Source organism: Mus caroli, unplaced genomic scaffold, assembly GCF_978045245.1.
Source record: "Mus caroli unplaced genomic scaffold, Mus_caroli_1 scaffold_18, whole genome shotgun sequence".
Classification (NCBI taxonomy): domain Eukaryota; kingdom Metazoa; phylum Chordata; class Mammalia; order Rodentia; family Muridae; genus Mus; species Mus caroli.
Window position 1 is genome coordinate 37643854 of NW_028227273.1, and position 26916 is coordinate 37670769.

Here is a 26916-nt window from a genome sequence, read left to right on the forward strand (position 1 = left end):
CAGAAAGCAAGATGGCCCTCAGACGGCCCTCAGGGAAGCTGGGAGAACAATACAGAGAGGAGGTTAATGGTTACTGTGAAACCTGTGTGTTGGTCATGATGGACCAGAATCGGCTGTTCTAAAAACAGGGTCTGTGTGGCTGGAGAGATGACTCACTGGTTGCCCATACAGAGGATTTGTACTTGGTTCCCAACACCCACATGAGGCACACAAAAACACCTGCAATTCTAGATCCAGGGATCCAAAGTCGTCTTCTGGCCTCTGTAGGCATCAGGCATACACATGATGCACATATATACATACATATACACATACATACATACATGCATACATACACACATACACACACATACATACATACATACATACAGGCAAAACACTCCAACACATACATATAAATATTTTAAAAAGAAAAGAAATGGTGTCACGTAGCCCAAGCTGGCCTCTAACCTCGCTACATAGCGAGGTTGACTTTGAACTCCTGCATCTCGTGCTGGGATGACAGATGTGTGCCACCAGAATCAATCCTATGCTACTGAGTATGGAAGCACTTTCTCACTGAGCTACATTCCAAAGCCACTATTTGTACTTTTGTCTCAAAAAACCAAAAAACAAACAAAAACCAACTAAGCATTGTGAATCATTATCTGCCTACAACCACAAAACCAACACAACTGAAAGAGATAATGTCCTCGTAGGGGCAGGACAAGTCCTAGAGGCAGAGACAAGAGCAGGCTTTTCCTCCATGACTCTCAAAGCCCACCAGAGTCATTCAGCCACCCTGAGTGACAGGATAGGTAAGGTCCACCTCATTCTTTTCCCTAGAAAGCAAGCATACCCCCCGGAGGGTGAACTACTAGGCAGCCTTCAAAACGAAAGCTTAACTGTCCCACTGCCAAGAAACCCTCCCAGATCCTCAAAAAACCAGAATTCTTTCCCACTTCAGAAAATACTCCACAGAGCTGGGACTCTGGGCTGGGACATGCCCTCACCCCTTATCCTCCTCATAGGAAAGACTTGGATTATAAATTCATAAGTAGGGCTTGGGTAATGCCCAGCAACTGAGGAGGTAGAGGTAGGAGTTCAGAACTGTTGAGCACAGTGGTCTCCACCTTCCTGAACCTGCCACCCTTCCACGTTGTGCTGACCCCCAATCATAAAATTATTTCATTGCCACTTCACAACTCTAATTTTGCTACTGTTCTGAATTGTAAGGTAAATACTGATACCCAGGGTGTGTCTCGACCCACTAATTTAGCAAGACCTTGGGGGTAGGGAGAGCCAGCCAGCCAGAAGTGCTGGGTTACTGGGACCCAGCTAAGTGTGGGAGGAGGTCACTCTAGACTTCAATGTAACCAAGTGTAACCAAGTACAACATGGACCAGCCCAGGTTCAGCATCTGGCCTTGACCCCAAGAAAAGCCTGAGCCAAGCAGGTACTTTCAAGCTCCAGGGAAATGGAAATGTGCCTAGGGTTACTCACCCCAAGGCTTGTTGCCCCAGGTTTGTGAAAAAGCTTAGGAAACTATGTTGCGAAATTTTGGGCAGCCCCTTGTGCAGGAACAGGGAGGGACCAGAGAGGAGAGCCATATAAAGAGCCAGCGGCTACAGCCCCGGCTCACCTCTGCCCACCCCTGCCCTTTACCCCTTCATTCCTTCCACCTTTTTCCTTCACTATGGGACCAGCTTCAGGGTCCCAGCTACTAGTGCTACTGCTGCTGTTGGCCAGCTCCCCGTTAGCTCTGGGGATCCCCATGTAAGTAGTTACCTTTTGGGGGTGCAGTTTCTTATACAATTTAGGAGTCACCTAGGTGAGTCACCTAGGAGTCACCCACTTGGGGGGAGACATGGATGTTAAGAATTTGTGCTGGGGGCTGGAAGATGGCTCAGTGGGTGTGAAGTCTTGCTGCATGGACATAAGGACCTTAGATCAAACTCCCAGCACCCACAGAAAAGCCAGGAGTGGCCTCCAGAGCCTGTAACCCCACACTGTGGGGCTGGAGACCAGATACTGGGGCTTGCTGGCTGCCAGCCCAGTGCCAGGTTCAGAGAGAGGAGATGTTGGCTCAAGGTGTGGGAAGGGAGGGGCATAGAACAGGACACCCGACATCTTCCTGTGACATACATACATACATACATACATACATACATACATACAAACAGAGAGAGAGAGAGAGAGAGAGAGAGAGAGAGAGAGAGAGAATGTGAGTGTTTGGGTTGCTTGTGTGTAAGGGTGTTTACAGTCTTATTTTCATAGAACTCAGGTATTGTAGCATTGGTGTGCCTACTTATGAAGAAGAAGGTCTATAGATTTATGGTGTCTGTGATGTCTTGTGGTTTGGGCAATGGTAAGTTTTAAGATTTGAGGACTGGAGGGTTGTTGGGGTCTATAGCCCTTGTGTGGACTGTCAAAAGCCAAGCTCAACGTTGGGCCTGATTACATGGACCTGTCCATCCTGTCTACTCTGGAAGCCCAGGCAGGAAGTGTACACATTCCAGCCAAGCCTGGGCTGCAGAGTGAGTTCAGGGCTAGCCTGAACAACTTAGTGAGATGCTGTTTCCAAACAGACAAGTGAGAAGAGGCTGAGGTATAGCTTAGTGGTAGAGCGAGCACTTTCTCAGTACAAGCAAAGTCCTTATGGCTGGTACCCAGTGCTGAAGCCAGGAAAAGCCAGCTTCTGGTGGCTAAGGGAAAGTGGGCTGTGGTTTGGTACCTTCTTGTGTGGGGAGGAACGTGGATCCAGGCATCTGCTCCAGCACTGAGAACTAGAACACGCTAGAACTAGGGACTGGGCCAGCCAGAGTGAGGGCTGAAGTCTCAGGCCTTGAGGTGACATCTGCTCCCACACCCCATGGTCAGGTATTCCATCATTACTCCCAATGTCCTACGGCTGGAGAGCGAAGAGACCATCGTACTGGAGGCCCACGATGCTCAGGGTGACATCCCAGTCACAGTCACTGTGCAAGACTTCCTAAAGAGGCAAGTGCTGACCAGTGAGAAGACAGTGTTGACAGGAGCCAGTGGACATCTGGAAAGCGTCTCCATCAAGGTGGGCAAGGAACTGGAACTACAGTCAGCCGTAGCCCCTTCCGGTCCAGCCTGGGTCCCTCAGGCTCCCTCCTATATCCTCCTCGGAGCTCCTCCCTTCTGAGTCCCTCCCCTCTGACACCCCTACCCTCTGGGTCCCTCTCGTTTGATTTCCTCCCCTCTCAGTCCCCAACCCTTTGAGACCCTCTGCTCTGAGACCCTTCCCTCTAAGATCCCTCCTCTCTCAGTCCCTCCCCTCTTGAGTCTCTTCTTCCTTGAGCCCCTCCTGTCTGAGGGGAGATGACAGAGAGGAGGCCCAGGGGATCTAGAGGATGCTCTCTGGGCACCACTCCCTGACACAGACTCCTGACATCCCACGCATAGATTCCAGCCAGTAAGGAATTCAACTCAGATAAGGAGGGGCACAAGTACGTGACGGTGGTGGCAAGCTTCGGGGAAACGGTGGTGGAGAAAGCAGTGATGGTCAGCTTCCAGAGTGGGTACCTCTTCATCCAGACAGACAAGACCATCTACACCCCGGGCTCCACTGGTAAGTGCTGTGGGAGGCTGCTCACACCAAGGCTGGAAGGGCCTCCCAGAGCCTAAGGTCTAAGGGGACTCTGTGTGTCTCCCTCACATCCTCCAGTCTTATATCGGATCTTCACTGTGGACAACAACCTACTGCCCGTGGGCAAGACAGTCGTCATCCTCATTGAGGTACCAGCTGCTGAGTTTCCCAGAGATGGATACCCTCCTCTCTGAGTCCCCTCCCCTCCGAGTCCCCTCCCCTTTGGGACCCTCTCCTCTGAGACTCAGTCCTCTGAGGTGGTCCATGAGCAAATGGCTATACAGAACGATCACTGCAGAGACCCCCTGAACTTGAGTTGCCCTATCTGAAGATTGGGAAGAATTACTAGTAATTCAGTCCGCTTTGCCCAGTAGAGGGCCCCTGTTAAAACCCGAGTGAAGTTCCCTCCTTTCTCTCCCTACAGCCCTCTGTGGCTCCCACTTCTTTAGAGTCAAAGTCTTCCTTGCAAGGCACAAGGTCCTGCTCACCCTGCCTAGTTCCCTCCCAGCCTTCCTCCTCCTTGCACCCTCTGCTCCAAACTCACACACATCATAGCCCTCATCTTTTAAAACACCCAGGCTTTTGCTGCATTAATTATGTCCTAAACATAAAAGGAAATGCACAGAGAGGCTGAACTATTTACCTGAGAACACAGAGCTTCTAAGTGGCACAGTAGGGATTTGAACCTAGGCTGAGTTGCCCAGGTCTGTGTTCTTAACTCCTGCCTCAGTGAACAGAGATGGGGTGGTTGTGACTCTAAAGAACTGTTTTGTCCCTTATGCTTTCTTTACAGACCCCCGATGGCATTCCTGTCAAGAGAGACATTCTGTCTTCCCACAACCAACACGGCATCTTGCCTTTGTCTTGGAACATTCCAGAACTGGTCAAGTATATCTGGGTCTCCAAAAAACGGGATTCCCCCGACCGGCGGGAGGGATGAGGGAGAGGCGCTTGGAGGCCCTGCCACATTCCTCATCTTCTTGCAGCATGGGGCAGTGGAAGATCCGAGCCTTCTATGAACATGCGCCGAAACAGATCTTCTCCGCAGAGTTTGAGGTGAAGGAATACGGTAAGTCTTGGGGCATCCAGCAGGTGAGGCCATTGTGCTTATGCTGCCCTGGCAGCCATGCCAACGCCATCGTCTTCATACCCCATCCTAGTGCTGCCCAGTTTCGAGGTCCGGGTGGAGCCCACAGAGACATTTTATTACATCGATGACCCAAATGGCCTGGAAGTTTCCATCACAGCCAAGTGAGGGTGGGGGTGACGCATGGCGGGGTGGGGTGACGCATGGGGGGGTTGTCTTCAGCCACAGCCAGAGAAGTCTCCAGGACCCCAAGTCTCCTTGTCTCTCAGGTTCCTGTATGGGAAAAACGTGGACGGGACAGCCTTCGTGATTTTTGGGGTCCAGGATGGCGATAAGAAGATTTCTCTGGCCCACTCCCTCACGCGCGTAGTGGTACTGTCTCACCCCTTGGAATGAGAGCTTAGAATGGCAGCCTCTCCCTGCTCCCTCCCTCCCCCAGACCACGCTCCATCATCACTCCAGAGCCCATCCCACCTCTTAGTGCCCCTACCAGTCACTCACCTTGCTGAACCAGGCCACCCATTCTGAGCTCCTCCCCTTCTTAGCCTCCTTTATCTTGGGGACTTTCCCCCCTCCCTCATGCTCTCCTATCCTCTGCAGATTGAGGATGGTGTGGGGGATGCAGTGCTGACCCGGAAGGTGCTGATGGAGGGGGTACGGCCTTCCAACGCCGACGCCCTGGTGGGGAAGTCCCTGTACGTCTCCGTCACTGTCATCCTGCACTCAGGTGAGGCTTGCTTTGATCAAAGGGTGGCAAGGCTAGTCTGAGAGAGGAGGCTGGGCTCTGAAGGGCTGTTGGGAAGCCTGCCCTCACTGGTTCCATCCGTTTCCTCAGGTAGTGACATGGTAGAGGCAGAACGCAGTGGGATCCCGATTGTCACTTCCCCGTACCAGATCCACTTCACCAAGACACCCAAATTCTTCAAGCCAGCCATGCCCTTTGACCTCATGGTAAGAGCCAGGGCTAATCCCAACTTCCATCTTCCGTCACTCTGACCACACTGCCTGACCCTTGTCCACCTGACTCTGTCCACAGGTGTTCGTGACCAACCCCGATGGCTCTCCGGCCAGCAAAGTGCTGGTGGTCATTCAGGAATCTAATGCAAAGGCTCTCACCCAAGATGATGGCGTGGCCAAGCTAAGCATCAACACACCCAACAGCCGCCAACCCCTGACCATCACAGTGAGTGCCTAGAGCTCCAACCCTGGTCTCCACGGTCAGGGAAGCACAGAGCTCCGCTGTTTTCATGACACTCTCCGTGGCCCACCCAGAGGATCCCACGTTGCTGTAATAAAACACCTGGCAAAAGCCACTTAAGGAAGGAATGTATAGCACAGCTCACAGTGGGAGGCGGCTGTCCTCCGTGGCTGGCAGGCACAGCAGCAGGAGCATACGGCAGCTTTTCACACCCTACCAGCAGAGATGAAACGAGCACTGAGTGTCTCGTTTACTTCCTCCTTCTTATTCAGTCCAGTCCAATATCTCAGGGGAGAACCGTGCCACCCACACGTTTAACCTAATCTAAAAATCCCCTCACCGGCATGGCCAGCGCTCATCGCCTGACTGATTTTAGACACTATCAAGCTGTCCATCAATATTAACCGTCACAGACCCTGTTGTGAGCACCCCAACCTGGGCAGCTCTGGGAACCACCGTGCCTCTCTCTCTGGATTCCTCACCTAGGTCCGCACCAAGAAGGACACTCTCCCAGAACCACGGCAGGCCACCAAGACAATGGAGGCCCATCCCTACAGCACGATGCACAACTCCAACAACTACCTACACTTGTCAGTGTCACGAATGGAGCTCAAGCCGGGGGACAACCTCAATGTCAACTTCCACCTGCGCACAGACCCAGGCCATGAGGCCAAGATCCGATACTACACCTACCTGGTCCGTGACCATCAGGGGCCTCAGCTCCTCCAGCACCCCAGGGATTCATGCCCAGCCCTGGGGTCTCCTGTACCCATTCTACCTAGCCCTGTCCTGGTTCTTATGCCAGCCCATCATCCCTCCAGGTTATGAACAAGGGGAAGCTCCTGAAGGCAGGCCGCCAGGTTCGGGAGCCTGGCCAGGACCTGGTGGTCTTGTCCCTGCCCATCACTCCAGAGTTTATTCCTTCCTTTCGCCTGGTGGCTTACTACACCCTGATTGGAGCTAGTGGCCAGAGGGAGGTGGTGGCTGACTCTGTGTGGGTGGATGTGAAGGATTCCTGTGTTGGCACGGTGAGTCTCTCTCTGTCTCTCTGTCTCTCTGTCTCTCTGTCTCTCTGTCTCTCTGTCTCTCTCTCTCTCTCTCTCTCTCTCTCCCCTTTCCTTTTTTAAAGACAGAGTCTCTCCATGCAGCTCTGACTATCCTGAAAATTCAATATGTAGACTAGCCTAGGCTGGGCTCACAGACTCCCAGACTTCTGCCTGCTTTTGTCTCCCCCCACCCACCCATGCCATTTGCAACCCCTCTTTTTTCTCTTCTCTGTCCATATTCCCTCTCCTCACCTCTCTCATTCGCTTATCTCTTCTCCCCCACTGTCTCTTTGCCCTCCCCTTTTATCCTCCCTTATGTTCTCTCTGCCTCCTTTCTCTTCCCTCCCTTCCTCTTTCCCTCTGTGGGTTTTCTGGGTTTAACCCTTCCCTGTCTTACTTCTCCATCCTCTCTATAGCTGGTGGTGAAGGGTGACTCAAGAGAGAACCATCTCGCACCTGGGCAACAAACGACACTCAGGATTGAAGGAAACCAGGGGGCCCGAGTGGGGCTAGTGGCTGTGGACAAGGGAGTGTTTGTGCTGAACAAGAAGAACAAACTCACACAGAGCAAGGTAAGTGCTTGCATCTCTCAGCCCAACCTGGAGTGTGGTGGATGCTAGAAGCTGAGTCTGTCAAGAGCTGAATGTTAGGGTAAGGAGGGGCAGGGGCGGCTGGGTTGAGCTTCATGACGGGTTGGTGACCTTTTTCTATCCCCTCCATCCACCCCATACCACCTCACTTGCAGATCTGGGATGTGGTAGAGAAGGCAGACATTGGCTGCACCCCAGGCAGTGGGAAGAACTATGCTGGTGTCTTCATGGATGCAGGCCTGGCCTTCAAGACAAGCCAAGGACTGCAGACTGAACAGAGAGCAGGTGAGAAAAGCGACTGGGGAGGACACAAGGAGGACATGCTTCCAAACCTAGATGCCCATAGAGGGACAGAACCCTGAGACCAGGAGACTGAATCTCTGCCCTTCCTCCATCAGCAACACCTGCCCATCCCTGTGCGCGAGCTTCTGTGTGAGTGAGTGCATGTGTGTGTGAGTGCATGTGTGTGTGAGTGCATGTGTGTGTGAGTGCATTGTGTGTGTGAGTGCATTGTGTGTGTGAGTGCATTGTGTGTGTGAGTGCATGTGTGTGTGAGTGCATTGTGTGTGTGAGTGCATGTGTGTGTGAGTGCATTGTGTGTGTGAGTGCATGTGTGTGTGAGTGCATTGTGTGTGTGAGTGCATGTGTGTGTGAGTGCATGTGTGTGTGAGTGCATTGTGTGTGTGAGTGCATTGTGTGTGTGAGTGCATGTGTGTGTGAGTGCATTGTGTGTGTGAGTGCATGTGTGTGTGAGTGCATTGTGTGTGTGAGTGCATGTGTGTGTGAGTGCATTGTGTGAGTGAGTGCATGTGTGTGTGAGTGCATGTGTGTGTGAGTGCATGTGTGTGTGAGTGCATTGTGTGTGTGAGTGCATTGTGTGTGTGAGTGCATTGTGTGTGTGAGTGCATGTGTGTGTGAGTGCATTGTGTGTGTGAGTGCATGTGTGTGTGAGTGCATTGTGTGTGTGAGTGCATGTGTGTGTGAGTGCATGTGTGTGTGAGTGCATTGTGTGTGTGAGTGCATTGTGTGTGTGAGTGCATTGTGTGTGTGAGTGCATGTGTGTGTGAGTGCATTGTGTGTGTGAGTGCATTGTGTGTGTGAGTGCATTGTGTGTGTGAGTGCATTGTGTGTGTGAGTGCATTGTGTGTGTGAGTGCATTGTGTGCGCGAGCTTCTGTGTGAGTGAGTGCATGTGTATGTGAGTGCATTGTGTGTGTGAGTGCATTGTGTGTGTGTGCGCACGCATGCACGCATACACATTTCTGCATGTGGAGGTCAAAAGACAACTTGTACCACTCCATTCTCACTTTCCAACTTGTGGGTCCTGGAGATCAAACTCAGGACATCTGGATTAGCAGCAAGCTCCTTTACCCCATGAGCCGTCTCACCGCTTTTATTGTTGCTTCTTGAGCCTCAGTCTATTCCACTACCAAAAGGGTGCAACCATCACACCCCAGCCTTACCCTGTCACTCCTGTCTCTCTCTCCCTCAGATCTTGAGTGCACCAAGCCAGCAGCCCGCCGCCGTCGCTCAGTACAGTTGATGGAAAGAAGGATGGACAAAGGTTAGGAATCCTCTACTGACCCACATCTCCATGCATCACCCACACTCCTCCCATAGGAGGAGGAGGGGGTTGTCTTCCTTGTCTCCCTGAAGTCTGGTCTGATGATGTCCTGATGGCTAAGGCTGACATCAGGTCTGGGCCTCCCACAGCTGGTCAGTACACTGACAAGGGTCTGCGGAAGTGTTGTGAGGATGGTATGCGGGATATCCCTATGAGATACAGCTGCCAGCGCCGGGCACGCCTCATCACCCAGGGCGAGAACTGCATAAAGGCCTTCATAGACTGCTGCAACCACATCACCAAGCTGCGTGAACAACACAGAAGAGACCATGTGCTGGGCCTGGCCAGGAGTGAGTGGTGGCTTGTAGGGTGACACTCGGGTGGGGGTGGGTGAGCACAACTGCCCAGTGATGGGTGGCTGCACCTGTTTGCTGGAAGAGTGGCCAAAAGACTGTGCCTCCAACCTTGTCCCCTGGGAAGATAGAAGGAGGAGGATGGAGGCCAGCTGGGCAGTGTGTGAGGAAAGAGTGAGGGAGAGAGCCAAGGGCTTTTCTCATACTGGACATTGGCTTTCCCGCACCTATAGTCCCATCCCACAAAGCAATACATCTTCAGCAAAATGAAGATAAATTCTCCTACAATCACTCCACACTGAAGCTAGGTGTGGTCGCACATGCCTGTCATTTTAGCACTCAGAAGGCTGAGACAGAAGGATTGCTGCAGGTCCCAGGCCAGCATGGACTACCTAACAAGTTCCTGACCAGTTTGGATGATGCTCATCTTGATAGCAATACATCTGTAGAACATGATTTTTAGTTTTTAGTTCCTAGATGGAGAGAGGAAATCCCCACAGACCAGCGTGTCTGGAGCTGGTAGAAAACCATCACACCGGTGAATGCATTTACGCAGTTCAGAAATGTTTGCGAGGGAGCCACCTGCAAAGTAGGTCTTTTTCCAAAAGTCTCCCTACCCTCAGGTGAATTGGAGGAAGACATAATTCCAGAAGAAGATATTATCTCTAGAAGCCACTTCCCACAGAGCTGGTTGTGGACCATAGAAGAGTTGAAAGAACCAGAGAAAAATGGGTATGGCTCTCCGGTCAGTGAAAATGGTGCTGGCCACCAAGACTCACCACCTGATCCACATGGTGGAAGGAAAGAACAAACTCCCCAAAATTACCCTCTGAATTTTACACAAAGGTCCTGGCAGAAAGATGCCGCCCACACTGAAACATACACAGTAAATACCTTTTTTAAAGGGGTTGGGGGGGGGGGATGAGGCCAGGACACTCCCCATTCTACATCCTTGCCTGAGGGCAGAAGGCATCCTCCCAGACATGCTCATTTGCATGTAATTTGCATGTAGCTGCCAACTTCCTGACTCCTCTGGATTCACCCCTGAGGTTCATGGGCTGAACTAGCAAAGCCACAGGTGCAACCCAGAGCTCTTATCTAACTTGCCCCCCCCCTCCCCGCCAGGGCCCTGTACCTCAGAACCCTCTTCACCTTGATAGATCTCACCACTAATTTAATTTTTAAACTTCTGTCCCACCCAGAATCTCTACGAAGGTCATGAACATCTTTCTCAAAGATTCCATCACCACCTGGGAGATTCTGGCAGTGAGCTTGTCAGACAAGAAAGGTACAGGAGGGGCTGGGGAAGATGGCTCAGCAGTGAAGAGTTTGCCCTGAGCTCCATCTGCAGAACCAGCATAGAAAGCAGGGAGTCATCCTGCCTGCTTGCCATCCCCAGTGCTGGGGGGAATCCCTGGGGCTTCCTCGCCAGCCAGCCTAGCCAAGCAACTCCCTGCAGCTCCAGGGGATCTGATGCCCTCTTCTGGCCTCTGTGGGCACTGCACTGAGATGCACACAAACACGGAGACTCCTGTGTGTGTGTGTGTGTGTGTGTGTGTGTGTGGTGTGCACATAGCTAAAATTAAATATGGTAGAGAAGCGATTGAAGACTCAGGGTCAACCTTTGGCCTCCACATGCGTGTGCACCCATGCACACATGTGCACATGTAAACTCATGAAGTCAGACACAACTGGCTGCGACACCATCGCCTCTGGGATCTGCCAATCACATGTGCATGTTCAGTCTTCACCTTTCTGCAGATAGGATCAGCCATGGACAGCTAGGGAACTTGAACCAGAAGCCTGCCTTTGCCTCCCTGCACAGCCCTCCCACCCTGGATCCTTCACCCTCTTCTTTCTGCCGACAGGGATCTGTGTGGCAGACCCCTATGAGATCAGAGTGATGCAGGACTTCTTCATTGACCTGCGGCTGCCCTACTCTGTAGTGCGCAACGAACAGGTGGAGATCAGAGCTGTGCTCTTCAACTACCGTGAACAGGAGGAACTTAAGGTGGGAGCAAGTCATAGTTGAACGGGCCACCAGGACCCATGAACCCACCCTCACGTGTCCTGTCCCCTCCCTCACTTGCTCCAGCTCCTCCCTCACACACCTGCCCTGTTCCTCCCTCCCCTGCAGGTGAGGGTGGAACTGTTGCATAATCCAGCCTTCTGCAGCATGGCCACTGCCAAGAATCGCTACTTCCAGACCATCAAAATCCCTCCCAAGTCCTCTGTGGCTGTACCGTATGTCATTGTCCCCTTGAAGATCGGCCAACAAGAGGTGGAGGTCAAGGCTGCTGTCTTCAATCACTTCATCAGTGATGGTGTCAAGAAGACACTGAAGGTCGTGGTGAGTCCTCGGGGCATCTGTTGCCTCTAGCCTTCAGATCTCCCTGCTGTTGACCTGGGCTCTGAGACAGCAAGGATTGTCTTAGGGCCCAGATGTTACAGAAACTTAGAACTGGCTAGGCTTCAGAGTGTAGAGTGCTCAATTAGTTCATGCAAAGTTCCAGGCTCCCTCTCCAGCACTTTGTAAGCCAGGTATGAGGTGTGCCCTGGGATCCCAGCACTTGGGAGGTGTGGGGCAGGAGGATCATGAATTTGAGAATAGCAGGGGTAACTTAATAAGACCCTGTCTCAAGTCTTTTAAAAAAGTAAAAAGGGCCCAGGGAGATGGCTCAGCCGGCAACATGACTGCTGTATAAGCATGTCGGCCTGAGCTCAGAGCCATAGGAAGTGACTCACCAACCAGTCACCCTAGCTGAATTGGGTACTCCAGATACATCAAGAGACTCTGTCTCAAAAGAAGTGGAGAGGGATAGAAGAAGACATATGGCACTGACATTTTTACACATCTGCATTCACACTCACACTTGCACACACTCTCATACATGTGCACACTCATACACTTATGCACATATGTATATATACCCACACATACACACACATGCACATCTTGAACACAGGGACACACTCTCTCACACACATACACAAACACGCACATGTACACCTCACACTCACATAATGCACACTCATGCCCTCACATTCGCACACACATGCACACTGACACACACACTTGCACATACACACAGGTGTGCATAATCACACACACATGTACACATGCATGGACACTCACATACACCATTGCACACATACTCATACATACACAAACACGCACACCACACACTCACATACACTCATGCACTCACACTCTCACCCATGTACACTTGCACAAACACACTCATACACATGCAAATATGCACACACACTTATAAATACACACATGCACACATACACATGAGTATAAGGCAGGCATTCGAATCACCTCCTCCTTAGAAGACGTTGAGACATAGAGAGGTTAAGTAACTGGTCTCCAGTAACACAGGCAGAGAGGCAGAGCCCTTTGGAAGGACTTTCTCTGAATAGCACCCTGCTGTCCATCTGTGTATCTGTTGTCATTTTATCCACCACCCTCCACAGCCAGAAGGAATGAGAATCAACAAAACTGTGGCCATCCATACACTGGACCCAGAGAAGTACCAAGGTGAGGCAGGCGGAGAGGGCACGGTGGGGTGGGGTACAAAGGAAGGGGTGAGAGAGAAGCTGGTGCCATCCACGTCTTCACTCTCTCACCCTGCAGGGGGAGTGCAGAAGGTGGACGTGCCTGCCGCAGACCTCAGTGACCAAGTGCCAGACACAGACTCTGAGACCAGAATTCTCCTGCAAGGTAAGATGGCCTCTTCTCTGCCATGCAGGGGTCAGGGCATCTGGGAGCCAGAAGCTAACTGAGCTCCATCTCATGGGGTGAGGGTGAGGAGAGAAGAGAATAAGGAAAGGGAGCGGGGGAAGACCCTGAACCAGAATGCCCAGATTCAAATCAATTTCAAGTTGATTAACCTGGGACTCATTTCTTAACATACTGGCACCCTGTGCCTCAGTTTCCCACTATGAAAAATGAGAGAAATGATACAATGCTGTTTTAGTCACTGTTCTATTGTGAAGTGACACCATGACCAAGGCAACTCTTATTAAAGGATACATTTAATGGGGGCTGGCTTATAGTTTCAGAGGCTTCACCCATGAGTATCATGGCAAGAAGCAGACAGACATGGTGGTGGAGCGGTAGCTGAGAGCTTTACATCTTGATCCGCAGGTAGCAGGCAGAGAAAGAGATTGGGCCTAGGGTGGGCTTTTGAACCCTCAAAGCCCGTCCCAGTGACACACCTTCTCCAACACGGACACAGCTTCTGTTCCTTCCCAAACATAGTTTGGCTAACTGGAGATCAAGCACTGGAATATATAAGCCTATGGAGGCCGCTCTCATGCAAACACCACAGACAGTCTCTGCCTTGTTTGCTGTGGGCTTGCCTGCAGGAGCTTCCTGCAGAAGTCAGTTCAGCAAACAGCACTTACTGGTAGAGAGATTAAATGAGAAGTCACACACATGTCAAGAGCAGACGGTCTGCTACTCTTGACTGGATCCAGGGGCATCAAGGAGACATCACACCCCTCAGACAAGCACGCATAGAGAGCTAGTGACAGTGCCTAACTAAAAAGGTGGTTTGAGGATTATTTGAGATTCTGTGTGGAGTTCTCCAATGGATATGAGCAATGAACTGTAAGCCTGTGTCTGTGACTATGGTCATTATTTTATCTAAAGGTGAAATTAAGTGCCCAAGGTGGGGTACAACCTTCCCCAAACCCACACAGGACCTCCACACACCTGCAGCCACCAAGCCCTAGGCTTCCTCTGGTCAGAGACTCCTTCCCCAAACCCACACAGAACCTCCGCACACACCCTCCTGCAGCCACCAAGCCCTTCCTCTGGTCAGAGACTATCTTGAACAGGCCTTTCCTCCACCCTCCGCTGCAGGGAGCCCAGTGGTTCAGATGACCGAAGATGCTGTGGACGGGGAGCGGCTGAAACACCTGATCGTGACCCCCGCAGGCTGTGGGGAGCAGAACATGATCGGCATGACACCAACAGTCATTGCGGTACACTACCTGGACCAGACCGAACAGTGGGAGAAGTTCGGCATAGAGAAGAGGCAAGAGGCCCTGGAGCTCATCAAGAAAGGTGGGGCCTGAGCTAGAGCTCCCCAAACTCACCCACTCAACCTTCCCAGATTCTCCCATTCCCGATCTTCCAAGCTGCACCCCTTCTCCCGAGGCCTTACCCCTTCTCCATCTTCTCCCAAGCCTCATCCCTCTTTCCAACGCCATGTCTCTCCTCCAAGCCCCTCCCCTCTCCTTTCTTCAGAAATGGCTCACCTGTCTGATCCCTGGACCCAACCCGAGTCCTCTTTTTAGGATCCATGCCCTACTTGAGCCTTCCTCCCTCTCTGTAGACTTGTTCCACCCCATGCAGCACCCTTGTCCTCCCTCTCCTCGGTGAGCCCTCCCACATGACTCTGCCCTTCCTCTCTCAGCCTTTCCCTTCAAGCCTTCCTTTAACACCCCTCCCTCCCAGGATCCTCATCCTGTCCTCTTTGAACCCCCGTCCCACCTCACATAGATAGCATCCTTATCCTGCCCTGGGTCTCCCACTGCCTATCCTGGTCAGCCCAGCCCGCAGCCCACCCCTCCTTTGGTGACCCTGTCTGTTCCTCGCAGGGTACACCCAGCAGCTGGCCTTCAAACAGCCCAGCTCTGCCTATGCTGCCTTCAACAACCGGCCCCCCAGCACCTGGTAAGCAGGTGGTCAGCTCTGTCCCCTCCGCCTCAACATCCACGTGAGCAAAGCCTGATTCCCCACCAATGGTGGTCTGGCCTCTCTCTGTCAAGGCTGCAGGGACTGAATGAGCCTTAGAGTCCTTTAAGCACCAGCTTCATGCGGCTTTGAAATTAAAAATCCATAACTGAGTGGCTCTGGCACCAGCCCTCTCTGGTCATTGGTGGGTGAAGATGTCAATCTATCTACTAAAACCAATCGATTCTCAGCTGGTGTTCCTATAACTCCCGCCCCCAGGCTGACAGCCTACGTGGTCAAGGTCTTCTCTCTGGCTGCCAACCTCATCGCCATCGACTCTCAGGTCCTGTGTGGGGCTGTTAAATGGTTGATTCTGGAGAAGCAGAAGCCGGATGGTGTCTTTCAGGAGGACGGGCCCGTGATTCACCAAGAAATGATTGTAAGAGACAGGCAAATTCCAGAAAGAGAAGGGTAGAGGGTCCCAGGAGGGACGGGCGGTGCAGGGTGGGGAGGAGGTGAATAAAATTGTAAAACACTGGAAGCATTCCAAGAATCCAGAGGCTGACAGACCCAGCCATGAGGGGTACATGGATGGTATTCTGTGTACCAGCAGAGATCAGAGGTCAGCCTTGAGTGTCAGTCCTCAAGGGCCACCACCTTTTTTGGGGGAGGGGATCCTCATTGTCATGAAGCTCACCAAGAAAGCTAGGTTGTCCAGTCCCTGAGTCCCAGCATCTGCCTGTCTCTGCCTATCCAGTGCTGGGGTTACAAGCACATGACATCATACACAGATTTTTTTTTTTTAATGTGGGCTCTGGAACATTAAACTCGGGTCCCCGGGCTTGAGCCATTTCCCCAGCCCCTGCTAACTGCTTTGACTTGTGATATTTACCATTTTCTCTGGGCCTCTCAGGAGGTAGCCCCATCATAAGTCAAGGAGCAGTTCTCTGAGCAGCTGAGCCCCTTGTCCTTCCTCCCTGTTGGACAAGAAGCCCTGTGAGGGCTAGAACCCATGTCTGGTTTTCCTCAGCCTTTGTACCAGGGACAGCAGTGCTAAGGGGACCCTAATAACAGAGAATGAGCAAACAATTCAATTGATTCACACTAGAGAATTTGATCCCCCTGGGTGGGGAGCTGAGCCCGGACTTCAGATTCTTCAGTGTGCTCGATAGCCGAGTGGGGACAAAGAAAGACCTGCTCTGTTCCTGTTCACAGGGTGGCTTCCGGAATGCCAAGGAGGCAGACGTGTCACTCACAGCCTTTGTCCTCATCGCACTGCAGGAAGCCAGGGACATCTGTGAGGGGCAGGTCAATGTGAGTGTCCTCTCAACCCTTCATCCTGTCGCCCACAGCTGTGACTAAACACTCTGACCTAAAGCAGCTTAAGGGAGGAAAGGGTTTCTTTTGGGCTTATGGCTCCAGATCACAGACGACCCCTGAGGAGAGTCAAGGCAGAGACTCAAAGGCAGGTGTGTTTGTTGTTCCATACAGCATTACCTCAGACTCATGGATATCATGAGGTAAGTCAGTGATATGGTATAAGAGATGTGAGGAAGGCAGGGGACTTCAAGAGTCAAAGGCAGCCAAAGGGCCAAAAGGCCCACCCCAACATGGGTGATAAGCCACAAAAGCTGTACATCTGGAGTCCCCTGCCCAACATGTGGGTGGGCCCACCAGAGAGACTCCTTACCCTAGTGACTTCCTTAGTAAGCCATGTGGAGGGGCTTTGTGCAGCTCAATCCTTTCCTGAGAGCCCCGAGCACTTGTGAGTTTCTGGAGCCTTCTGAGCCTTGGTCTAAGTCTCTCATTGTCTTCCTGAGTTTTATGTGTGTCCCTGCATCTTGGAGGGACTATTTCTACTTAGAGCACAGAGCCACACGTCCAATTTCAATGAATGAATTAATGACAAACCCATAGTCAAGATGGGATGGTGATGGCGACGGTGGAGGAATACAGCGCACACAGGCTTAGACCGACATGCTGCGTTTGGCTTCTAGCTTATGCCCATTTGGGACATTTTATACCATCAATTTGTTCAGTGACATTCCCTGGGAGAGTAGTTATTTACACAACCATAATTCACCTTTGTTTTGAAGCAGGACTTAACTGCTCAAGAACCCACAATCACACACTCGGCCGTACATACCTAATGTACAGACTAAGCTAGACACCACATAAAAGTGTTCAGCAAAAAGGTGCCACACAAGTGTCCCCAACAACCAGGGAACTCTTAAAACCAGGCACATCAAAGGACAGCTACTATCCTGGTAGCCCAGAAGTCATGTGAGATCCCATCTCTCTCTCACAGAGCCTTCCTGGGAGCATCAACAAGGCAGGGGAGTATATTGAAGCCAGTTACATGAACCTGCAGAGACCATACACAGTGGCCATTGCTGGGTATGCCCTGGCCCTGATGAACAAACTGGAGGAACCTTACCTCCGCAAGTTTCTGAATACAGCCAAAGGTGAGAGATTGCCTCAAGGGGAAGGGGTGTGTGCATGGATGGGGAAGGGGTCACCTCACGGGGAAGGGGTATATGTGTGTGGGGGCTGAGGAGTCACCTCAAGGGAGGAGGAGTGTGGGAGGGTTGGGGGGTCACCTCAAGGGGGAAGGGGTTTATGGGTGGTGGGTATTAAGGGGTGGCCTCAAAGGGGTGCAAAGCTGGGGCGTGAGGGTGGGTTCTGGATATATACACTGAGCCAAGATGTGTGGCTCTCAGCTGAGAGATAGGATGCATGGCCCACACTGAGCTGCACTGGAGGCTTCTAAAGTGTACTGACCCTTCCATGTAAACCACACAAGAGGCCTGCTGCATCTTCATAGATTCAACCATACACTGGGCCTCTGAGTCCAAGGGAGGAGAAAAGGTGACTGAAGCTGGTAGACTAGAAATGGTCTTGATTTCTTTCCCCATTTCTGTTATAAAAGACCTCGATAGGAGCAACTCAAGGGAAGAAGGACTCTGTTCAGCTCACAGGTCAAAGGTGCAATCCATTGTGGCAGGAAAAAATCAAGGCAGTGGGACCTAATCAGGAAGCAGAGAGATGGCCAACAAGCTCACTAGCGCTCTGTCTGCATTCGCCATCTTACACAGTCTGGTATCTCCACCCCAGGGAATAGACCATCAAGATGGGTCTTCCCACATCAGTTAACACAGGATTAGTCCCCACTCACAGGGCCAGGGGATTGTCTTCCAGATGACTCAGATTGACAGAACTGAGCACCTGGACATTGAACATAATAAGCACAGCTACCTGGTCCTGGGAAAAGCTAGCTCCTAAGTCACACCCAGGCTACATGACTGAGGGGCTGGGGTGTCTCTCTGCAGATCGGAACCGCTGGGAGGAGCCTGACCAGCAGCTCTACAATGTGGAGGCCACATCCTATGCCCTCCTGGCCCTGCTGCTGCTGAAAGACTTTGACTCTGTGCCTCCTGTGGTGCGCTGGCTCAATGAGCAAAGATACTATGGAGGCGGCTATGGCTCCACCCAGGCAAGTGGCCTCAAGCTCCAATGCTTACTTCCCATGTCTCCCAGGCATGCCAACTATTGTGCCTGAAAGTGTGGGGACTGCAGGAGAGCTGAGAAACTAGAGCACATGCCTTGTTCCAGTAGATGATATTCTTCATTCTACTTGGTTCCCAGGGTTCCCATACATGTTCTCATCAAAATGTTCTAGGTCATGTTCCATGTTTCTAAGCCCCCTAGTGTCACATTAACTGGAGACTTGTAGGTCACATTTTTAGTTTCACCAGGTTCTTAATGCACCTCCCCCCAGTAGAAGGTTCTAGAACATGATCTCAATTTGACTAGAGTACCAGTGTCCCATCTCTCATGTGTGGGCTCTAGATCATGTTCTCTATTCCACCGGGCTCTCAAATGTCACTCTTTCCCCCCACCCCCAGGGTAAGTTCTAGTCCAAGTTCCCAGTTCCACCCAAGCCCTCATTACCACCTTTTGTCGTCCGTGTATTCTAAGGCATGTGGTTAGGGTGTGCTGGGGAGATGATGGTGAGTAGGTCCTACGTGAGGGCACTGTCTGGAGCCTCTTTCTCTAGGGCCCTCCAGGTGATGGTTTTGGCAAGTTAAGGCAAAACAAGCTCAGGCTTCAGCCTGGTCTTTCTTTCTCATAGGCTGTCAATCACTTCTCAGCACTTGTTCCATTCTCAATCACTTTAGAGTTTGATTCCCTCCACACTCCAGCTTTATTCTCTTTCTTATGAAATGGTTCCAGACTAAGTTCTGGCCTCTTAAGTCTTAGTCTAAGCCTAAGGAGGGTCTTGATGGGTCTAGATTTTTCTGGTGGAGTCTGACTTGTTTTCATCATTGGTAACTTCTGAACAAAAGCTCACCCCCTTGTAGGAGTCTAGACAGGTCTTCAGTATTCAGTGACCTCAACTGCTCCCTTTACACTCTGGTGGGTTCTAGACCACTGAATGACTTCTGGCCAGCCTTGGTCTGAGCTTCTCTCAATGGAGCTCTGGGATATCCACTCCCTTCCACCTATATCTCTACATTCTCCAGAATGTTCTTTGTGTGCTGCTGCCGCCATAATTCTGACCTACACATCATCATCTCCCCAGGACACCCTAACCGCCAGGTAGAATGCAAAGCTAACCATCCTATCCCACCGGTTCTAGGCTACCTTCATGGTATTCCAAGCCTTGGCCCAATATCAAACAGATGTCCCTGACCATAAGGACTTGAACATGGATGTGTCCTTCCACCTCCCCAGCCGTAGCTCCGCAACCACGTTTCGCCTGCTCTGGGAAAATGGCAACCTCCTGCGATCTGAAGAGGTACAACCTTACCCTCCCCACCTTGTTTTCAACCCTCTGTACCAGCCAGGGCTGCAGGAGGGAGGGCAGATAACTGTCAGGGCCCTCAGAGTCAGAGGAATCTGGCCCTTGTGTATGTGTTTGTGTATAGGTGTGTATGTGTGTGTGTGTGTGTGTGTGTGTGTGTGTGTGTGTGTGTGTAGACCAGAGGACAACTTTAAATGTCATTCCTCAGGTGCTGTTCACCTTGTTTGTCAAGGCAGAGTGTCTCACTGAGCTGAAATTCAAATAGAATAGGCTAGCTGGCCAGCACGTCCCAAGGAGCCCCCTGTCTCCCCAGTGCTGGCCTATACCCAGTTTGCTTTGCATGGATTCTCAGGATAAAACCTAGGCTCTCATGCTTATAAGTCAAGCACCTTGTCTACTGTGCCATCCCCCTGGTCCCAAAGCTGGCTCTTAACACCTCCTCTTCTCTCTCCCAACTCTCTGCAGACCAAGCAAAATGAGGCCTTCTCTCTAACAGCCAAAGGAAAAGGCCAAGGCACATTGTCGGTAAGGAAGGGAACCCACATCTGCCACATCCACCACCTTCCCCTGTCCACCCCTTGCTCTCATGAGACTTTCCTCTCATCTCACCAGGTAGTGGCAGTGTATCATGCCAAACTCAAAAGCAAAGTCACCTGCAAGAAGTTTGACCTCAGGGTCAACATAAGACCAGCCCCTGAGACAGGTAAGAGGAATAAAGACCCCTCCAGTACCTCCCAGCCCCACTCCTGTCCTACCGCCTGCACTCCTCCTGACTCAGGACCCAAAGGCACCTCCTCCCATCTCTCTGTTTCTATGTTTATAGCCAAGAAGCCTGAGGAAGCCAAGAACACCATGGTCCTTGACATCTGCACCAGGTAAGGATCTTGATCCTTAGACTCGTTCTCTCTACTTGCCAGTCTGTGAACCAAGGCCAGGGTTACGGACTGGGGAGTGGCCATGGTCGTCTCAGGCGAACGCTTTGAGAGGACTCTCTTCCCAAGAGTGTCATAGTTCTTATATGACAGACAAACCCGGACGATATTTGTTGAAACAATTTTTGTGCCTTTATGTCCTTGCGGACAGGGTCTTCTGTGCATTTTGGAGTGTGTTGAGATCTAAAAGCAGATGCTTGTTATTGGCTTGGTCTGAGATGGTAGGGATGCCTCATCTGCATGTGGAGAGGCTTCCAGGTGCTGCCCCTAGGTGACTAATTGTCACGGTCTTCTCTATGGGGTGCTGTGCTCATGTGACAGGGACCTGGTCTGGAGTAAGTGACATGCCTACTGTCCTCAAGTCTGAGGGTCCAGGGTTTCTGAACCCATTCAACCTTACCAAGTTTTCTGGCATGGTCCCCTGCTCCAGTTACTCTCTCATCCTTTAGAAAGCCTTCTTCACCGTGGGTGGTGTTGGGCCTGAGCCCATCTCCACCTCCTTCATTAACAACACTTCTTCATTCATGTTGGCAAGCTTGCATCCCTCTGACCACACAGGACATCTCTCACAAAACCCCAGGGTTATGTGAGAGGAGTCCCTCCATTTTCTCTCCTAAAGCATCATTGATGTTACGGTCAAAAAAAAAAAGCCAGAGGAATTTTTATTTTTCTTATGTGTTTCCTCTTTCCACGATCATGCGTGTGCATGTGTGTGTGTGTGCATTTCTTCATGCCACAGCATACATGTGAAGGTCAGAGGACAACTGCAGAGGTTGGTTATCTTTTCTGACACGTGTGTTCTGGCAATTGAACTCAGGTTGTCAAGCATTGTGGTTAGAGCACTTGTACTCACTGAACCACCTCACTGGCCCTCCACCTTGTTCTTTTACAACTTGGCCTGGAATTTGCCAAGACTAGCTGGGCAATGAGCCCAGAGTTCCTTCTGACTCCATGTCGCCAGGGCTAGAACTATGAACACGCACCAAAGAAATGGCTCAGTGGTTAATGGTGCTTGCCACCAGGGTGGATCTTTCATTCTTTTTATCATGGACCCTGGATGATCAACCTCAGGTCCTTATGCTTACACAACAAGCACTTTACTGGTTAAGCTGGCAAGTCAGCCTGCCACGCCAGCCATCTACACTCCAAATGCCAGCCCTCCACACTGCTGTGGTTTAGTTTAGTTTAGTTTTAGGTTTTGGTTAGGTTTTATTTTGTTTGAGACACTGTTTTGCTTCGTAACCTAGGCTAGCCTGTGTCAACTTACTAAGTAGCTCAGGCTAGTCTCAGCTCACAGTCTTCCCTCCCAGGTGCCGAGACAGCAGCATGAACTGCCATGCTTGGCTGACAATATAAACTGCTATGCCTGGCTGCATCTACTTATATTACTTTCAGAGAAGTGTTTTCCAAACCAAACCCTTCTTCAATGCTGGGTGGAAAGCAGGAGCCTGGGTCCTGATGAGACCCCTCATCCAAGCACTGGCCCTGAGTGCTATGCCCATCCTGAAAGCTGACAAACCTTTTCCTGCCATCTGCAGGTACTTGGGAGATGTGGATGCCACTATGTCCATCCTGGACATCTCCATGATGACTGGCTTTGCTCCAGACACAAACGACCTGGAACTGGTAAGGAGACTTGGGTCTGGGACCTAGGGAAGGAGCCTGAGGTCTGGAAGAGGCTTTGAGGAGAGAGGGAGGGATTTTTTTTTTTAACCAGCTCTGCTCTTCCCTAGCTGACCTCTGGAGTAGATAGATACATCTCCAAGTACGAGATGAACAAAGCCTTTTCCAACAAGAACACCCTCATCATCTACCTGGAAAAGGTAAGTCCTGTCCCCAGGGAAGCTCCTGTGCCTCCTTTCCCCTTCTTGTCTGGGTTTCTCTCTCCATCTTCATATCCAGCTCATGTTAGCTCCAGGCTTGGGAACACAGGATCTGTGCTATGAGGGGATAGGAGAAAGTTTGTAATATAAGGTGACCAATCATCCCCTCCGCCCTCTAGTCTAGTGCTCCATGATCGATCAGGAACCCAAACTCCTTCCACCTTTTGGCTCTGGAATCTCCAGGATCTTGGAGTTTTCAGCCATAGCATAAGCAAAGTACATGGGTTAGTCTGATTGTGAATGCCAGGGTCTCTCAATGTAGCCTGAACTGGTCCCAAACTTACAATCCTCCTGCCTCATCCTCCTGAGTGTTGGAATTATAGAGATATACCTGGCTATATGTGATGCTCTCATGATCACAGTCATAATGCCCTTCATTTTGTCTAACAGAATACCTGAGGCAGCAGAGTTTACAAAGAGAGTTATTAGGTCAAACCTTTGGGGGGAAAAATGGCTCAAGACTGGTTGATCCCACTGTCTATCCTCTAGGAGGTGGCAGGTGGCAGGCATTGTGGCAGGAGGAGCACACAAAAGAAAGGCCACACCCAGGAAACCAGACCAACCATCACAGCAACCAATCTACTCTGCTAAGACCTGGCCTTCTCCTCCCAAAATGGCCGTTAATCCCCTATGACCTTAAAGGCACTGTCTACTTAACACTTTCCAGGCTGGGGCCTAAATGAAGAGAAATCCCATCCAGACAACAGCAGGTAGACAGTGACCTGCTGGTGAGAGCTTATTCACCTGAATGCCCCTAAATCAGGGTGACTCTGGAAACAGTCTGGCTCCAAGCACGGTAGAAAAGGAAGATAGATTTAACGGCTGCTCATTCGTTTTCCCACGCCACCTAGAACCTGCCTGGTCCCTCAGTTTCTCTACCATGGCTTCAAATGCCAGGAGTGTGTCCTGGGCTCCCTCTGTGACACCTACTGACCAGCCCAATCCTTCCCTCAGATTTCACACACCGAAGAAGACTGCCTGGCCTTCAAAGTTCACCAGTACTTTAATGTGGGACTTATCCAGCCCGGGTCGGTCAAGGTCTACTCCTATTACAACCTCGGTGAGCAGCCAGGGCACGGTGTGGGGACTGAGCCCTCCTGGCATCCAAGGACCCTGGGGATCAGAGTATCAGAGACCTTTAATAGCACCAGAGGATCCTGGGGCATCCAAAGGCTGAGCTTCTTAGAATCCTAGGATTTGGAGAGTTGGAAAACTCACGGTCCATCGACTCGCAGAGATCTAGAGGCAGGGAGGGCCTTAACATCTCAGGGACCTAGAATTTGACATCTGAGGGTTCCAGGACTCTAGGTGGAGTTTCAAGAGACCGTGGTCTGAAAGAACCAAAGATAGGAAAGCCTAAGGTTTGGGTACCACTAGGTCTGAGGTTGGGGACTTTGCATCTCAGGGCTGAGGGGACTCGCTCACTGTGCATTTCCTAGCAGGAGTGGTCTTTCAGGTGGAGCCCCCTGCCCTCTGACCTCCTCCTACCTCTTCTCCCCACAGAGGAATCATGCACCCGGTTCTATCATCCAGAGAAGGACAATGGGATGCTCAGCAAGCTGTGCCACAGTGAAATGTGCCGGTGTGCTGAAGGTGGGCACTAGGAGGTTGTGAGGGGCGGGCCCAGACAGGACACACCCACAGAGATGCTCCATCCCCATGGGGGAGGGAGGACCTGGGAGTGGGTACTAAGGAGGGCAGTCCCAGACAGGACACACCCACACAGCCGCTCCACTCCTGTGAGGAGGGAGGGACTTGAAACCATACCCAGGGGACATGGAGTAGGATAGGTGTTCCCTCTGGAACCAGCCCCGACCCAGAAAGTGAGTTGGGGGGGGGGCTACTCAAGAGCCTGTGTGCACCCCACCCTGCAGAGAACTGCTTCATGCAACAGTCACAGGAGAAGATCAACCTGAACGTCCGGCTAGACAAGGCTTGTGAGCCGGGAGTCGACTATGGTGAGTATGGCTGCTGGTAGCTGTCAGACCCTGTGGATGTGACAGTAGCAGTGTCACACCCAGTGGGGAGCAACAGTGGTGGTGCTTGTGTCCCTGTCAGGCTGTGGTTGCATGTGTGTAGAGGACATGTGTAGATAAGTAGTGAAGGGGTGGTCTGTGTTGTGTGATGGGTTTTTTTTGTTTTTGTTTTTTGGTTTTTGTTGGGTTTTTTTTTTGGCAGATACTCACACCAGTTAGGGCACTGATCACCCAGGTCCAGCTTACTGAACCAGCCAGTTACTGGGGTCACCTATAAGAGCTAGGGTGAGGGGTTCCTTGCAGTAGCATAAAGACTGTGGATGATAGCTCTGTTCATATGGCTCTGGATACCCAGGCATGGGCTCCCAGATCTGATCCCCCAGCACCTACATAAAGAGCTCAGCATAGCAGCACATGTCCTGAACCCAACCGCAGGTGAGGCAGAGGCAGGCAGTTCTCAGGCCAGCAAGCCTAGGCACACCAGTGAGGTCGAAGTTTTGATAAGACCCTGTCTCAGAAACCAAGAGTAAGAGATATCTCCTTGCGTTAGAGCATTCCACCTCAGGCTCATAACAGCCTGTAACTTCAGCCCCAAGAGATCCAGGACCCTCTTCCGGCTTCTGTGGGTCCACAGATACTTGCCCCAAACAAAAAGGACAAAGTTGTCCTCTAAGCTACACACACACAAAAGGCTTCATTTCATCTTACAGCTCACAGTTTGCTGTTAATTGTGAGCTGTAGGAACTGCAGGCAGAGACCACAGAGGACTGCTATCTTTCTTCCACAGCCCAGGCCCACCTGCCTAGGTATGGCACTGCCCACAGTGGAGTAGCCCCTCCTTGACAGTTAGCCATCGAAATGCCTCCCAGACATGGCCACAGGCCAAGCTGATAGACAATTTCTCAGTGGCGGTTCCTTCCCTCTTCCCGGATTTGTCAAATTGACAACTGATTCTATGACACATGGACATGCTCTCGTGCACACACACACATACACACACACATAGTAGCTATAGCTGTGCATGTGCCTTTGGCTTTGGGTGTAATTGTGCGCAGCAGAGAGTTAGATGTGTGTTGCAACTGTGCGTGACTTTGCCTGGCCATGTGTGAAACAGTGCTCAAGTGTGACTTTGACAGTAATCATGGCCATCATGAAAATGACCGTCCTTACACATGGTGCTATCATGGGTGGATTTGCAGATTGCCATGGTTGCATGATGCTGGCATTGTGGCATTGTGGGTGATGGTGAGGTGAGCAGCTGCCTCTGGGTATACAAGTACATCTGTAACTCTAGCTGTGTGCATGGAGTGTGTGACTGTGAATGTGTATGTGGGTCTGTAACCTCAGTTAATATGAGACTTTGCCATGGATGACTGTGTCTGTAGGCATCTCTAACTACTCGCAAAGGCCTATGACTGAGCCCGTGAGTGTGAACGTGGCAGTGGGATGGCCTGGTTGTGTGTGTCCCTGGGAGGGGACAGACTGACAGCCACTCTGACTCAGCATTATCTCTGCTTGTAGGCATGGGAGGGGGTGTCACATAGTCAGGTGCATCTGCTGGTGAGGGCCCCATGACCGACCCTACTCAAAACCCTCTCCGCCCCTCCCCCCACCACAGTGTACAAGACCGAGCTAGCCAAGATAGAGCTGTTGGACGATTTTGATGAGTACACCATGACCATCCAGCAGGTCATCAAGTCAGGTACCCAGCCCTCTTGACTTCCTGCCTCCCCAGACCGACTGCCTTGGCTGGGACTCAACCTCCCCTTCCCTGCCCCACAGGCTCAGATGAGGTTCAGGCAGGGCAGCAACGCAAGTTCATCAGCCACATCAAGTGCAGAAACGCCCTGAAGCTGCAGGAAGGGAAGAAGTACCTCATGTGGGGCCTCTCCTCTGATCTCTGGGGAGAAAAGCCCAAGTAAGTGCCCACCCTGCATGTCGGTATGCCTGCCCCTCTGGCCCCACCCACTGACCCCAGGAACCTGCTCTTAACTGCAAGCTCTTCCTTCCTCAGCACCAGCTACATCATTGGAAAGGACACGTGGGTGGAGCACTGGCCTGAGGCAGAAGAATGCCAGGATCAGAAGTACCAGAAACAGTGCGAAGAACTTGGGGCATTCACAGAATCTATGGTGGTTTATGGGTGCCCCAACTGACTACAGCCCAGCCCTCTAATAAAGCTTCCGTTGTATTTCACCCA

At 51.4% G+C, this 26916-nt stretch overlaps 1 protein-coding gene across 1 annotated transcript; it reads left to right on the forward strand.

The window, feature by feature from the left end:
• Positions 1-1604: 1604 nt before the first annotated feature.
• Positions 1605-26916, forward strand: C3 (complement C3). Its single transcript, XM_021186132.3, has 41 exons — positions 1605-1755; positions 2860-3049; positions 3412-3577; positions 3674-3744; positions 4389-4483; positions 4582-4664; positions 4756-4846; positions 4952-5054; positions 5283-5409; positions 5518-5633; positions 5719-5865; positions 6367-6576; positions 6702-6908; positions 7343-7498; positions 7672-7801; positions 9008-9079; positions 9229-9429; positions 10056-10164; positions 10635-10720; positions 11301-11443; positions 11570-11782; positions 12913-12976; positions 13073-13159; positions 14306-14509; positions 15046-15121; positions 15401-15560; positions 16337-16435; positions 17430-17586; positions 18451-18614; positions 19761-19919; positions 20391-20450; positions 20538-20628; positions 20749-20800; positions 22396-22483; positions 22591-22680; positions 23695-23800; positions 24244-24333; positions 24615-24698; positions 26335-26418; positions 26499-26634; positions 26731-26916. Exons 1-41 carry the CDS (start codon positions 1676-1678, stop codon positions 26870-26872), a joined length of 4989 nt encoding a protein of 1662 aa, XP_021041791.1. The 5' UTR covers positions 1605-1675; the 3' UTR covers positions 26873-26916.

Coding starts and splice junctions, on each gene's coding strand:
- C3 (XM_021186132.3), top strand. CDS start 1,676: ATGGGACCAGCTTCAGGGTCCCAGCTACTAGTGCTACTGCTGCTGTTG. Junction 4,484..4,581: donor AACATTCCAGAACTGGTCAA/GTATATCTGGGT, acceptor ATCTTCTTGCAG/CATGGGGCAGTGGAAGATCC. Junction 7,802..9,007: donor GCAGACTGAACAGAGAGCAG/GTGAGAAAAGCG, acceptor TCTCTCCCTCAG/ATCTTGAGTGCACCAAGCCA.